Source organism: Diplotaxodon limnothrissa, linkage group LG23, assembly GCF_057381915.1.
Source record: "Diplotaxodon limnothrissa isolate DT_005_m linkage group LG23, D_limnothrissa_male_GT1.1, whole genome shotgun sequence".
Classification (NCBI taxonomy): Eukaryota; Metazoa; Chordata; class Actinopteri; order Cichliformes; family Cichlidae; genus Diplotaxodon; species Diplotaxodon limnothrissa.
This window is the reverse complement of record NC_140617.1, coordinates 9745530-9760497: the sequence shown is the minus strand read 5'-3', so window position 1 is coordinate 9760497 and position 14968 is coordinate 9745530. Positions and strand designations below refer to the sequence as shown.

Below are 14968 nucleotides of genomic sequence, written 5' to 3'. Positions count from 1 at the left end.
TGCTTTTCTTCTCCAAATATTACTGACTTTCTATCGTCTATGGTCATGACATTGCTGCAAGTCCTGTGTAAACAGTGCTTTAAAACCAACACAAAAACATTGTTGTACATTAATAATAATAATAATAATAATAATAATAATAATTTGCTTAATGTTTAAATATCTAGTCGAGTAGTTGTGTGCATCCCTTCACCTAAGTTAACAGCGAGCTTCAGACTACCCCAAACAGCTAAAACTGTAATAGAAGAACATTAAAATTGATCAAAGAAGTAAGTGTGGTAGTAACAGAGAAACTCAGTTCTCTATCAGAAAAAAGAGGAGTATCTACTGTCAATTCTATTGGTATTCCATTCATCCATCCATCCATCCATCCATCCACTTTCTTTCGCTTATTTAAATCAGGATTTCAGGGAGGGGCTGGAGCCTAACCCAGCTGCCAATTGCTGAAAGGTTGGGCACACCACAGACAGGCTGCCAGTCTACTGCAAGGATTTCTCTTGGTATTGGTAATACATTTAAATTTATTCAAATTCCCTTAAAAATACATGAAAAATAAGGATGGGAAAATGCACAACACTAAAAAGTTGACAAAGTGGCATGCCAAAAACAAGTGAGTAAATTAAGAGTAAATAACAGAACAATAACGCATCAACTCCAATTATCGTTGCATGTACACATTATCATCCAGGCTGGAGAAACTGATCAGGAGGGCTAGCTCTGTGGTCGGCATGAAGCTGGACACTCTGGTGACAGTGGCAGAGAAAAGGACATTAAAGAAACTGATGGACATTATGGACAATGCCAGGCATCCTCTGCACACGGCCATTAACAACCAGAAGAGTCTGTTCAGTGACAGGTTGCTTCTCCCAAAGACAAGAACTCCTTTGTCCCACACGCCATCAGACTGTTTAACTCCTCTCTGGAGGGGAGAGGGAGGGGAAACAGGAGGACAAAGGAGGGGGGAACAACTAAGCTGTAGTGCCTCTTCACCTCACTGTGCAATACCTTTTGTGCAATACTTTTGTAAATAGTCAACGGTGCAATAGACTCAATACTTGAAATGTGCAATTCACTTGTATTTTTATTTTTATTCCTATTTATTCTATTTATCCCCTTCGTATATTTTATTTATATTGTCTCTGTATTTATATATATGTGTGTGTGTGTATAACTCTGTAACTTCTGTCGGTGCTGTGCTTTTTTGGAAATCGAATTTCCCAGAGGAACCCACCCGAGGGATTAATAAAGTTCTATCTAAATCTAAATCTAAATCTAATGTATAAGTAATTAGAAAAAAAGCAGCAAAGCTTTGAATAACAGCTTTCCTGTCATAAAATGTGGTCTGCATATTGCTAAAGCACCAGCATTTTATCTGACTGTAAATTTTGATACCAATCCCCTGGATTACTAAGAATGAGTCTTGGTATCGGTACAAAAAAAAAAAGCTATATCGATCGACTTCGACAGCCCTCCATCATATCAACACTATTTTCACTTCAGTTTTAAATACAGGGTAAACAGTTGACGGAAAACAGCGCACAGGGCATGTTTTAAATTCACTAAAAGCATTCAAACACATGCAACCCCACAGTTATTTTCACGGCCAAATTTTAAAGCATTTAAATCCATGTAGCTAAACCAGAAACATGACTGAAATCATCCCGTTTCAGCCGCTATGAACACAGACGAAAGGAAGTACCGTTAACACCGTTATTCAGCGACTGCTACCTTTAGCACGTCCTGTTATCATAGAGCCTGTTAAAAAACCCACAGGTGACCGAGCGCGTTTGTACATTTTAATGGAAAAACAAAATTTCACACATTCAAAACTACTTACCTTGAATAATAACACTGTGTATACCCCCCTCGGAAGAAATGAGCCACCCAACACCACCCAGAAACACGGCCAGTCTATAACAACCTTTTGATTGGCCACTAGGGCGAACATGATGATTTTTATTGGCTGACACGTTTTTGTAGTCCCCGCCTTTGTCAACGCGCTAATTAGACAACATACAAATGATTGGCTGCTACGGACAGCAATCAAACCACTCCGTCCCGCCCATTCAAACTTCATTACCTCAAACATATGCTGAATGATTAAACAGAGACGGAACAACCTGAAGTGAGACTGAAAAGATATGGAGAACAAAAACTGAAAAAATAAAAATTAAATTACTAAATCTAAAAAATAATTAAATATTTAAATTGATTACACTGAATCTATTACAAAATTAAAAATGTATTTTATTATTTAATATAATCTCTCTATATACATTATATTCTTCTTATGTCTAAGTTTACCCTTCCTTGTCATTTTAATAGTTTCTGCTGGCCAAAAACCATTCAAAGACAAAAAGACAAAGCACCACAGTATGTTGCAAAAAATGTATTTTTGGCTTTTTAAATTTGAAACAGCAGTATGCGACATTACGTGATGGCAGAGCTTCAGTTCATCCTTTGTCATTTTTTTTAATTTTTTTTTAATTTATTTTTTTTATTTTTTTATTTTTTTTAATAAATAGGACAGGGGGAATGAATGAGAGAAAGAGGGGGAGAGAAAGAAAGAAAACCAAAGGGGAGAAGAGACGGTGAGAAGGGGGGGGAAGAGAGAGAAGAAAAAAAAAGAACTCCTGGGTCACCTGTATGGAGAAAAAAAAAAACCAAACAAAAAAAACAAACAAACAGAGGAGACAGCAAACAACAAAGAGCAACATAATAATAGAGAAAACAAAGCACCATCACAATAAACTAGCTAGTCATAGATATCAATATTTACTAAATAATAAACGATATTGTGCAGCACGCAAGATAGACAGCGCACAGTGTGCTTTGAGGTAGCAGCCAAGAAAGCTTTAGTCCGCGTCTGTGAATACCCATGTGTGCATACCTGTGTGGATCAGCATACTTGCATTCCAAAGGTTTCTCCATGTAATGATCTGCTAGGGAGTGTGGGGGGGCCACAGCCCCGTCCTCCAGGGTGTGAAGCGGGTATGGAGGAGATCAAAACTCCAGACATCCAGAGGCCCCCAGAACACAAGAGACCATGGAAGACCAACAGAGGAGCAGCCGCGCCACTGTTCCAGTAAGAGCTGAGGAGAGTCCCAGATGAGGGCTCGCCCAGCAGCCGCGGAGCAGAAGTCAGGGGGAGTTGCAGTGACGCGCCCGTGAGCTCCGCCGGCCCCCAGCTGTGCCTGAGTGACCGAGCCCCAGGCCGAGAGGCCGGGGGCACCCCACCTCCAAAGGGGCCCGAGCGAGCCCCAGGCCCCGACAAGCGGCCGCCAAGGAGTGAGCCGGTGTGTACCCGGACGCCCACCCCCAGACACAAAGAACCACCAACACACCGACACCTGAGGGAGTCCGCCACCGGCAGGGGAAGTGGTGGTGGGTGGAGATAGGCCTCCAAACCTTGGAGGGCCTGAGGTGTCCCCAGAGAGGTGGCGTCTGATACCCAACCTGACATATAGACACAGACATACAGGCACACACAGACACAAACATCCATTCCCACCCTCATGCTCTCATATGCACTCACTCCACACTCAACCAACGTGGAGACAGACATAAAGAGACGCTGTACACACAATCACACTCCCCAAGCGTACTCTACAAACCGGGTCTAGGTACCCTTGCCCCTGGAGGGGGGAATTGCACCCAGACCCAGGTGGTGTTACCCTTTTCCCTGCGGTGGGGAGAGGCAGACCACCCCGACTCCGCAGCAGCAGGGAGGCCCCACACCCCAGACCGCAGTCGGACGGCCAACTCCTCCTACTAGCCCTCCCGCTCCAGCAGGCCGCAGAGAATGGGGGTGGGAGAAGACTCCAAACCTCCCTCCACCCGCTCATTGTAGTGTTGATGCATATGTGTTCTAAGGTGCAATTAAAACCCAGGAGGGCATGGAGCTACCTGCCAAGGAGCAGCAGGTAAGCGCATAGTCCCTCCTGCTAGCCCTCAATGACTAAGTGTATTTAAAATTGAGAGGTGGGCAACGTCGTCAGGGGTGAGGTATACACCCTGATGGTAATTTGGACTCCGTGATTGTGCCCACCCCCAAGAGAGGATCTGGTCTTAAAGGTGTTATAAACAAAGCTCTCCAAGACATTTTAATGGTAGAGGTGCAGGATTGCAAACTTTTTAAAGGGCAAAATGAACATCTGAATAGAAAATTAAGTTCTCAAAACAGAATACTTTGTGCTTACTTGGTGGGGAAACTGTTGTGGTTTCCTAACTGGAACTCTAGTGTGTCTATTTTACTTGGACAGCCAGCACTGATTGGGGATTTGAACGGATTAACGTCACTGCAAAGCTTCAATATTCTAGAAATAAGACTTTTGGAACAATCAACTTGCAACATCTGCCATGGTCATCTTTTTGACCCACATTTAAACAACCAGCTTTTATAAGATTTCAGGCACCTTAGGGCAACTTGTCATGTTATAAATTACAATTATCAGCCAGATAACTGACAAAAACAAGCAGATGTGAGATTACATCCCATCTCTTCATGCTGGGATAACTCTGAATTGTAAGTAACTCTCAAACTTACAAAATTAAAATCTCCGCCTATATTTACAGTAGCCTTTTTAAACAAATTATTAAACTTGTAGGTTGTGAGTTTTATGGATGATGGCAATTGTGGGTAACTGTGATCCATCCCAGTGTAAGTCAAACATATTAAACGAATATTAAAATGTTTGTAACTATTTCTGATTTCTTTGAATTTAAAGTGATTTTTTTGTCATAGACAAACCTGCTGCTTTCAGGCCTATTTGATCATATTTGTTTGTACCCAAACTGAATACTAATTCGCTGGTACTGGTCTGTGTCTAGATATGGCTTACCTAAAGCAGCCTTTATCAGGCACAGATAAATGAAAAAGTATATTTATGATAAAAACAAATGTGTGATGTATAATAGGACCATAAATGACCTTAGTGACAAAATTAGCTTTTTCAACTGAGTGTAAAACCTCAAAGACACCACTGCCATCACGAATGATGCCCACTTTTTATTGATGAGGTGATGACATTCAGTGCAAGAGCACCTGAGGGAGGTGTCTAAGGAGCATTAGGTAAGGCCATTGCAGGCCTGTGGATTACAGTAATCCCATCCACTTGCAGTGGGTATCATACACATCTCATTTCAGCACAGCTGAAGAGGAAAGATGGAGATGCCTGCTTGTCGAGCTGCTGTGCTTTTCCTCCTGCTTCTCTCTCAGGGTAAGTCACTGTGCAGCTGATCCTCCCTTAAAATAATCGCAACAGTTATTGTGCCTTTATGATAATGCTAATGGTCCCACAAGTTATTAAAACAGCAGTGCGTAGTACTACACAAAAATGCTGCTGCTGCAAGTGAAATTATAAAGAGGGTAAAAAGCTTTTCCTTGGTGTTTCCTTCATGCAATCCTCAGATGCAATCCAATAATTCATAAGATTGTTTGACATGGTGCTTCTTTTAGGTCATTTTCTTTTTTCTTACACATTTTATTCTATCATCTGCTCTTACGTTTCATGCTTCTGTCAATGGGGTGTATAGCCCTTGTCACTGTTCACTCAGAGGAGGTAAGAAAGAGTCTCAAAAAGGTCTAAAATGTGGTTTAAAAGTCTTAAACTCTGAGAGCAAACTCTCGATTCATTCCACCCTGTGTGATCTCCAGGAGAAGGAGGAGGAGGTCATCCAGGACCTGGACCTGCAGGAGGAGAACCAGGAGGTGATCGAAACCTGCACCTGTGACTGCGAATCTGCACGCATCCCTGCTGTCATCCCACCTGTTCCCCCGACCTCACTGCCAACACCGCCACCATCTCAAAGTCACCTGCTGAACTGCATGCCAGGTGAGGACTCCACCTGTGTAGTCCTCTGTCTGTTTCACTTATACTCATGCTGGATGCCCTTTTTTAGGTTTTAAAAAGTGATTAATGGGTTCCCCTTTATACAAAGGACACTAACTTGCAGGAGAAAGTCACGCATGTGAAGATGAATGGTGGGCAGAGTTGTGTCCTGTGGATCTTTATTTAACATCTGTGATGGATCAAACAGCTGATGGAGGCTGGCTGTGTCCTCATGTGCTTTCATGCTGCAGCAGTGCACAATCACCTCTCTGATCTTGCAGTTTTTCAGCCTGTAAGATGAAAGAGGCTTGCACTGAAGGTTTTTAAGAAATGAACAGCTGTGAGGAAGAAGCTTGCACAGGCAAATGCTTTTCAGATAATCTCATTACCTGTGCTGGAATGTGACGAACAGATTAGGAAGCCCAAATAGGCCATGACCTTCACCTATGATACCAGCAAAGGAAGCACACATCAGAAAATGCCCCGATCATCTTCTTCTACCTCATCATGCAAGAGTTCTGATTAGCAAAGTTGGACTATTACACGAGGAAAAGCTGGAAGAGGATACTTTGCTGCGTTCTTAATGTCTTTAAAATGGAATAAACATTTCATTTCAGGCAGCTCTTCTATCACTTCTATCATCCGCTTTTCTGACAGCTTCAAACCAATCCAGTCAGGGGTGAGAGGGAGTAATTTTCATCTGAAGTAACTGATATATTTTTTATTACCTGAAGTCAATTTATCATCATGGAAAAAAGAAAGTAAACCCTGTTTCACTTCTTTGGTTTAACCAACCGGGAAAACCATCTGGTCCTTACCTGGTCTTAAACATTGGGTAAATAATGCATCAGAAGAAGGACGACACATGACATATTCCACCGTGTCATTATTTATTGTGAAACTGCAGAAGCATTATGCAGCAATGACTTGAAATTATTGTTTTCCATATGACTTTATCATTCTGTCATATCACTGCGGAGGGATTTTGTCGCACGCTTCTTCACAGCATTCCTTGAGTTCATTGAGGTTAAGGTGAAAAGCATTAAAGTGAGGCTGAGGTCTGGACTTTGACTCGGCCTTGGCAGCACCTTGATTCCTTGATAGAGATGCTGCTGGGCTTTAATCATTGCCCTGCCTCATGACCCAGTCTTGCGCAAGTTTTAACTGCGGGGCACGTGGCCTCACATCTGCCCCTAGAATACTTTGATATACGGAAGAGCTCACGGTCGACTCAATGACTGCAAGGTGTCCTGGTCCTGTGGCTGCAAAACAAGTCCATTTCATCACCTCTCCACAACAGTGCTGACAGCTGGTGTGAGATCTTTGTGCTGATTTGGTTTTCTGCAAATATGCAGTTGTTGTTTTTTGACAATGTTAATCCAATATTTTGATATTTCGTATTTCTAACATTTTCTACTTTTTATATATTTTTTTTTGTTATTTGATGAGCTTAGCACAACAGTAATTTTGTTGTGCTTGCACAATGTCAGTAAGGTTGTTGGTACCTGTTGCTCACTGCTCGTCTAAGCAAAAGGCATATAGTATAGCATCATGACCACCCCATACAGAACATAACATAGTGTAGTTGCTACCATGTGAACGTGTAATGTTTGTGCTCAGTTAAATCTACCCTGTGCTCTGCTTCAAAACATCAAATGGCATTAAGTCATTTTTAACACAAAAACGAACCAATCGCTGCATCCCAGCTCATTGGAAGTGTTTAGAAAGTTTACTAAGTGTTTATTTTCAGGAATTCATACGATTTAATGCCACAGTAACCTGGAAATGTTTCCTTTCACAGAATGTCCGTACCACAGACCGCTGGGATTTGAATCTGGATCTGTGACCTCAGACCAAATCAGCTGCTCCAGTCAGGACCAGTACACCGGCTGGTACTCCTCCTGGATCCCGAACAAGGCTCGCCTTAACAACCAGGGCTTTGGGTGAGTCAAGGCCACCCAGTCTCCAGTTCGTGTCACACAGCGCACCCCAGATAAACAAATAACTGGGAATGTGAATCTTTGTTAGGTGCGCATGGCTGTCCAAATTCAACGATCAGTACCAGTGGATCCAGATCGACCTGAAGGAGGTGAGCGTGGTGTCGGGTGTCCTCACCCAGGGCCGCTGCGACGCTGATGAGTGGATCACTAAATACAGCATCCAGTACCGCACTTTAGAAACTCTTAACTGGATCTACTACAAAGACCAGACTGGAAATAACAGGGTAGGTACACTAAACAGGAGTCACATATGAAAGCGTCATAATAACTGAGTCCTGTGGCCTTTTTTACCATTTAAATTACCCCCAAAATTTCCACTTTCATTTACTTCAGCATTATTTCTTTGTAATTTGGAAAAACTGAGATCTGTTATTGGGATTACCGTGGCTCAGGGGGTTGGGAAGCTCATCTGTAACCGGAAGGTTGCTGGTTCGATCCCTGGGCTCTCTGTCCTGGTCATTGTGTCCTTGGGCAAGACACTTCACCTACCGCCTACTGGTGTTGGCCAGAGGGGCCGATGGCGCGATATGGCAGCCTCTTCCATGAATAGTGGAATTGTAAAGCGCTTTGGGTGCCTTGAAAAGCGCTATATAAATGCAATCCATCATTATTATTAAATTGCAGTAATCTCAGGGTTTATATGTGCAGTTAAACATCTTTACATTGACAGAGAAGGACATTTCATCTGTCCACCTCACTTATAAAATCTTAAATAACACTGCCCCTAGCTATTTAACAGAACTTATTCATTTGTATAATCCTATAAAAGCATTAAGATCTTCTAACCAGATGCTCTTAATGCAACCTAAGTCTAGGTTGAAAACCAGAGGCGATCGTGCCTTTGCTATTGCAGCTCCTAGACTGTGGAACAACCTCCCTTTTGCCATTCGCTCTTCTGAGACTGTTCAGTCTTTTAAATCTCGTTTAAAGACCCATCTTTTTACTCTGGCTTTGATGTAAGATAGTTTGATTATCATTTGGTTGGTTTCTATGTTTGTCTCGTCTTGCGTTGTGTTTGTCTTATTTTTATTTTTATTTTATGATCAAAACTGTTGTTTTTAAATGTGCTATATAAATTAATTTTGATTTGATTTATGCTCGAAGTGAGCCACATAAAGCTCACAATATAAAATGAGTTTGAAATCTCTGGCCTACACCAATCAGTACACACTAAAGTGTTTAAATATATCCAACTAAGAGGCTGTTATATTGTAATTTTATGTGGACCTATTATGCTTTTCTGCTATATATATGGTACTGCTTTAAGTCCTCGTGAATGATTTAGTAGTTCACCACACATAGCTGCTGCCGAGTTTATTTGGCTTGGCTTTCTAAGCTGTCAAAAATATAGGATACTAATATGGTCACATCATGCACATAGCTGTGCAAATCAAAGCTTCTGGTTAATGATGAGAAGCTAATCAGAGTAAAGTTGAGTCAAAGGGAGCTAAAATTGTTTGATTCATATAGTAGATGAACTGAGTGTTTGCACCGTTAATATAAATAAGGATTACAGTACTTTGAACTGTGAAATCATGCAAAGCTATTCAAAGAATAAAACTATGGAGGTGGAAGTAATCATAGAAGGTCCTCTTCATGAGCCTTTTCTGATTATTGTGTGTGTAAATGATACAAAATGAGCACTCTGGATGTTTAAATGCTGTGTACTTTCTTTTTGTTTAGGTCTTCTACGGAAACTCCGATCGCTCTTCCACGGTACAAAACCTGCTGCGCCCGCCTATTGTGGCTCGTTATATACGCCTGCTGCCACTGGGCTGGCACACCCGCATTGCCATGAGGATGGAGCTGCTGATGTGCATGAACAAATGCACCTGAAGTGTTTCTTACCTCACTGACCATCATTCCCCTGCCAACCCTGTCACTTGCCAAAAGGGGAATATTTGTCTAACACTGTAAGATCCTTTGATACAAGTCTAGTCTGTCCCCATTTGGTGAGGCTCACAGTTCTCTGGGCAGGTGGACATCTCTGGTGTCCTCTGATGGATTATTTGTCTGTATTAAAGTTTCCAAAAGCGCATTGTGCTGTTACGTAAACACCAAACTGTTCCAGATCAAATTGAAATTTGTTACCTTCAATAAAGCAGTTATTAACTGCGTCAGGAAATAAAAAAGCTTCTACATGTTCAGAGTCAAATCAAACGGGCTTGTTTTATTTGAGATTTACTGTTACATATGTAAACATGAATAATCTAAAATTGTTAAGCATTCATCTGGGAGTTTATGCTGTCATGTAAATGCTCTGTTGGGAAAAAAAAAGCAGATAAACACTGACTATGCTACTAATTTGTGTCTGTAATAAAAGCACAAACTTAATACTTGATTTCATTTAAACAGTTGATAAACATCCTCTGTTATAAATATTACCAAACAAGTAGTCACACATCAGTATTAATATAATACACGGTGCTCCTTCAGCGAAACAATAATCCAAAGAGAGAAACGTATCGTGTCAAGTACAGAGTGTGCACAGTCCTTACAGATGCACCACACACAATACGACACGGTCATGTCTGGGCTCAGCGCGTTACAGCAGGAGCCGGTGGGGGCCCCCCCCTCCCTCGTCTTTCAATATTCACACACTGCGCACATGAACATGAAAGTGAGGAAGAATTTACAGAGCAATATTGCTGAGCCACGTAGTCTCTTCAAAGTGCAACATTAAAAAGGTTAGGATTTATTTCTGCCAAGCTACTCTCATGGCACTTTATTTCCAACAGAAAAACAACGTTACAGTACAGATTCTGCCCCCCGCTGCCTTTCCATTTTAAGATTTCTCCAAAGCATATCCCAAGTGGTTCAGTGTGTGCAAACAGTTAAAAATACAGCAGTACAGTGATTCCCAACCAGGGCGAGGATGCTGCAGCTGAAAGAAATACTACAGCTGTGGAAAGAAATGGGCGAACGGTTAATGTTAAAGGAAAGCCGACCTCAGTCAGAAAACAGGTGGGCGATGGTGAAATGGCTAAAGAAAGAAAAGGCCAGAGTACATCGATAATTGGCTGGGATAAGCATATTTTAGCTTCAATTAAAAAAGAGAAGAAGAAAAGAAACTGTTGCAAAAAAATAAAAATTATAACGGCTGATGACGTTCGACTAACAGCTGGAACGGCTAATAGTGGAATAACGGTTGAAAACAGAGAAATAGATAAATGTGAAAAATAGTTCAGCTTAAAGTATTTAATAAATGGGAAAATAGCAGCTGGAAAACATTAAACTAGCTGAAAAAGCTGGAGCTTTTAAATGGATGGTTAGGTGGAAGTAATTAAAATAATGGATAAATAGTTGAAACAGCTAAGTGTAAACTCAAAACAAAATTATTATTTACCCTCAATAAACATGAAGTAATAATTTGGAGTAAAATGCAGCTGAAATTAACAAAATCAAAGGTTTAATTACTCATATAATTGATATTTAAGGAAAATGTGCTTGGTAGAAAAACTGAATGTATACAAATCAAGTAAATGGACGTATGAATGGCCAAACATCTGGTCAGTCAGTCAGTCTGGCTAAAAGGGTTACTAAAAGAGATGCTGTTCCATTACCCTAATACTGACAGTTTAAGTGTATTAAACAAAGAAAACTTGTAATATCCACTTTTAAATATTGTAATGTGTGGAGTTAAATAGCTAACAGGTGGAGGAGTGGTGCTTGGGTTATTTTCACAGGCTGGGAGTCATTGTACCACATACACCCAGAATGGCTTATCTGTTCCTCTAACTGCTGTTACCTTCTAAAAAATAAAGAAATCTACATTTACAGCAGTTAAACTTTAAATGGGTTTTTTTTTGGGTGCATTTCTACATGTTTTTAACTGGTCAAACAAGCAGAACCACTTGGAAGTTAAAAAAAAAAAAAAAAAAATCAAACAACAGAGTCTTTATTGAATCCTGTAGTTTTCAGAGAAAAGCCACTTCCTTTGTTATCAGCTGCAGATGTTTGTTGACGTTTGCTCAAAGCATTGCAGAACATTTGAACACGTTATAATTCATCCGTAAGGGCACGTTAACGCTCCTGCATCTCCTTTGTATAGATACACATTTGTTTTAAACTGTGAGGTTTGCTCTATTTGCGTAACATTGGTTTATATTATGCAAATGGTCATTTACACATACAGTGCATGGAAAAGTCTAAATGTGCCTGACAATCTCAGTCAGAAAACAGGAAATGCAGTGCTTCGATATCTCCCACAGAGGGCGATGTAGGTTAGGCTTTCTGTTAGTTGATGGCACCGTAGTTTCTAAAATGGCTGCACTTAAGACGTAAAACCTAAAATCTTTTCAGAAAAAAGAAAGAAGGAAAAGAGCAATAAAACGTAAGCTTTTAGATTGTCAATTGCAGCTCAGAGAAACTGCACAGGTTATAGCTAGATTTCAACACGGCTGCACTGGCTCGCAGTTGCACATTTGAGCGTCTGTAATCAGTCTGACAGAGCACATCCATAGGCAAGACAGCTTGGACACAGAATTACAATCCTGGACGAGATGAACACGAGATACTGACATTACCAATCTCTATTGTAACAACTGATAAAACTGCATTTGCTTCGAATGCCTTAGATTAGTCTTAAATAATACTACGCAGTAAAATGTACTATATTTCTATATTTAATAGAAACAAAAATACTTACACTTAAAATCTACACTTTATCTATCCATTTATATATATATACACTGAATTTGTAATATATTTACTTTATAATACAAATTATAATCAGAATTACATAGGTATTAATATAAAGTCTATCAAACATGGAAGCTTTAAAAAAATCTGGACGTAAAAAGGCTTTTGGCCTGTTTGCAAGCAGTGTTTGAACTGATGGTTTGGTGTGTGTGTTTGTGTGTGTGTGTGGAGCAGGTGTTACAGGAGGGAGGTGGTAACAGAGGAGTCTGACACACGCGTGAGAGCAGTGGGGCGCTGGAGATCACAGAGCTGTCTCTTTCAGGTCGTTGAGATTTGGCATACGAGATCTGGACGGGCGTCCGAAGCCGTGCCCGTTCTGGCCTCCTTTGATGCTCATTTGCTCCGGGTAGGGGTTGCCCTCGGGGCGGCCCAGGGCGGACGTGTGCCAGCCCGAATCCAGCTGTCCGGGCAGCGGGTACGCTGACTGTCGGGCCTTGAGCTGGGGCGTGCTGACCCCTGAGTGACCCCGGCTCTCGGTGAAACCGCCTTGAGCAGAGGATGAGTTAGGCAGCGGCTGGTAGCGCATGTCAGAAGATGCGGTCTGGTTGGACGATGAGGAGGAAAGGTGCAGGAGCTTGCGCAGCGACTTCAGCGGTTGGCTCTGAAAGACACGACAGAACACAAAATATCAGAGGAAAGAAAAATTGCGCTCACGACAGGTTTAATCCCGTCGATGACGGACGATCAGTCCAGTCAGACAGTCTCTTATGATTACTGCAGGGAAGGGATTAAGGTGTGTCTTTGCTTTTATTAAACACCAACATCTGAGTCACAGTTTATTTGATTACTAAATCATCCTGGACAGACAGGAAAATTGGTAAAATATAAAAGTCTACAACTTATTTGGCTCAGTTACAGTTCAGTTCTTGAAACATTTATACAAAATTTCAATCTTTAGGAGCGAAAAAGAGCATTTTTTCTAGAAGAAATTATCACCCTTTGTGTTCGCCATCTGTTTTTTCTCTCCCTGACATCTTGGTTAGCAGGTGATGCTGATTTGCATTGATTAGATCTTCTAGACGAGGATACCTGCTCTTATTTCTATTTGGCGCTCTCCTCGGGAAGAGCGTATGTAACGAAACGCAGCTCATGAATAAATGTTTAGATCAAGCACTTCACAACAGCGCACGAGGAGAACTCTCACCGAAGAGTGTGAATCGGACAGTTTCTCAGGCGGCCAGTCCTTGTCCCTGTCTCGGTCTTGGTCCCGGTCTCTGCTCTTGTCACGTGACCTGTGGCGGTTGCTCTGGTGACTTGAAGACCTGGAGGACTTTTGGATGACCGTATCCACGCCTTCACTGGAAACCTGTGACACAGAGCACGGAGGTATAATTTACTCATCCAATCACATTTCACACTCATGACTAGGACAGCAGTGCACAATGTTTAGGGCAACATAAAACACTCACATAATCTGCTAAACTGTTTTTATTTATGAAGTTAATTTATATTGTTTCCAACTGGCCTAAGCACTCATTTCTAACAGTTTTTTCTACTTCTGGTTCTGCATGATGTCAGAGAGAATAGGCAATCCCTGCACCTTCTGTTTTTGAGTAGCAGCCAATCAGTAGAAAGGTACCTGAGAGGAAAAGAGAGCTAAAATTGTGCTTTTTAGACAGCTAATCAACTTAAATAAGGATTATTTTGAACTGTGAGTCATGCAAAAGCTACTCTATCAGAGTCTGAGCTGGAAATGAGCGTCTTCAGTAAACAGATTTCTGTGTTTCATGTTACCCTTTACATGCGCTCATTCATCACAGACATAAATGTGAAGTTACATCTGATAACCTGCGTTGTTACTTATTGATCTCCAGTGCAGTGAAGAAGAAATAAAAAGAAAACGGACAAAAAACATGCATCAGAAGCCAAACCCCAATGTGTTTGCTGATCTGAGGAAGAGAAGAGAACACTCCACTCGTTTCTGATAAATAAAAGATGTTTTCTGAGCGTAATTCAAACGCAGTTCAAATGATATCCTCTTCATGCAGTAAATGCCGTTTTCCACCGACTCCGAGTCTGACTGCCTGATTCCTCCTCCTGGCCAGATTGCATTTATTTGTGCTCTGTCATCAGCATGTAACCCCCCCTCCCCGAATCTGAGCAAACTGTCACTTATAAATAGAAACGCAAAGGGAAGAAAGAGCCTCAAACACCTGTTTCATGCTGAACCACCACTGCCACAGAGCTGGCAGCTAGTTTAACACGCCAAAATGTGGTCGCTTTTATATTAAGCAAGTACCATCGTAGCTCCACCATCACTTTGTGATCTTTGCTCTGTAATAAAGTCACGGGTTTAGGTGCACATAGAGAAATTGATCAAATGCCTCTGCATGATGCCGGTAAGCAGTAAAGCTTTGTGAAAACAAGCACGCAAACTCCTGAAACCGTGTGTGCTCAGCTAAAGCCTGAGCGCTCTCGTCCATCCTCAGCTCATAA

The 14968-nt window shown here is 41.4% G+C and overlaps 2 protein-coding genes across 5 annotated transcripts in view; one reads left to right on the top strand and one right to left on the bottom strand.

Annotated features, from left to right (window-relative positions):
• Window positions 1-5164: 5164 nt before the first annotated feature.
• LOC146607547 (retinoschisin-like) lies at window positions 5165-9667 on the top strand. 3 transcript variants are annotated; one of them, XM_085348303.1, is made up of 6 exons: window positions 5165-5219; window positions 5536-5561; window positions 5663-5834; window positions 7633-7774; window positions 7860-8055; window positions 9515-9667. In XM_085348303.1, the coding sequence occupies exons 1-6, from the start codon at window positions 5165-5167 to the stop codon at window positions 9665-9667; spliced, it is 744 nt and encodes a 247-aa protein (XP_085204429.1). The 3 variants fall into 3 exon arrangements, with proteins under 3 accessions (XP_085204429.1, XP_085204428.1, XP_085204426.1); XM_085348302.1 differs by having other exon boundaries at window positions 5660-5834; XM_085348300.1 differs by having other exon boundaries at window positions 5657-5834.
• Window positions 9668-11102: 1435 nt separating this feature from the next.
• LOC146607546 (cyclin-dependent kinase-like 5) overlaps window positions 11103-14968 on the bottom strand; it is a 56392-nt gene continuing 52526 nt past the window's right edge. For both annotated transcript variants that reach the window (XM_085347131.1, XM_085347132.1), the window contains exons 18-19: window positions 13677-13838; window positions 11103-13133 (exon numbers count right to left, since the gene is read on the bottom strand). In XM_085347131.1, coding sequence (XP_085203257.1) covers window positions 12774-13133; window positions 13677-13838 — 522 coding nt within the window. In that variant the 3' untranslated portion in view covers window positions 11103-12773. The remainder of the gene's footprint in view (window positions 13134-13676; window positions 13839-14968) is intronic.

Excerpts from the sequence above, each read along its gene's own strand:
- LOC146607547 (XM_085348300.1), top strand. The coding sequence starts at position 5,165 with ATGGAGATGCCTGCTTGTCGAGCTGCTGTGCTTTTCCTCCTGCTTCTC. Across the intron at positions 5,220-5,535 it reads CCTCCTGCTTCTCTCTCAGG|CCCTTGTCACTGTTCACTCA; the intron begins GTAAGTCACTGT and ends TGGGGTGTATAG. Across the intron at positions 7,775-7,859 it reads CTTAACAACCAGGGCTTTGG|GTGCGCATGGCTGTCCAAAT; the intron begins GTGAGTCAAGGC and ends AATCTTTGTTAG.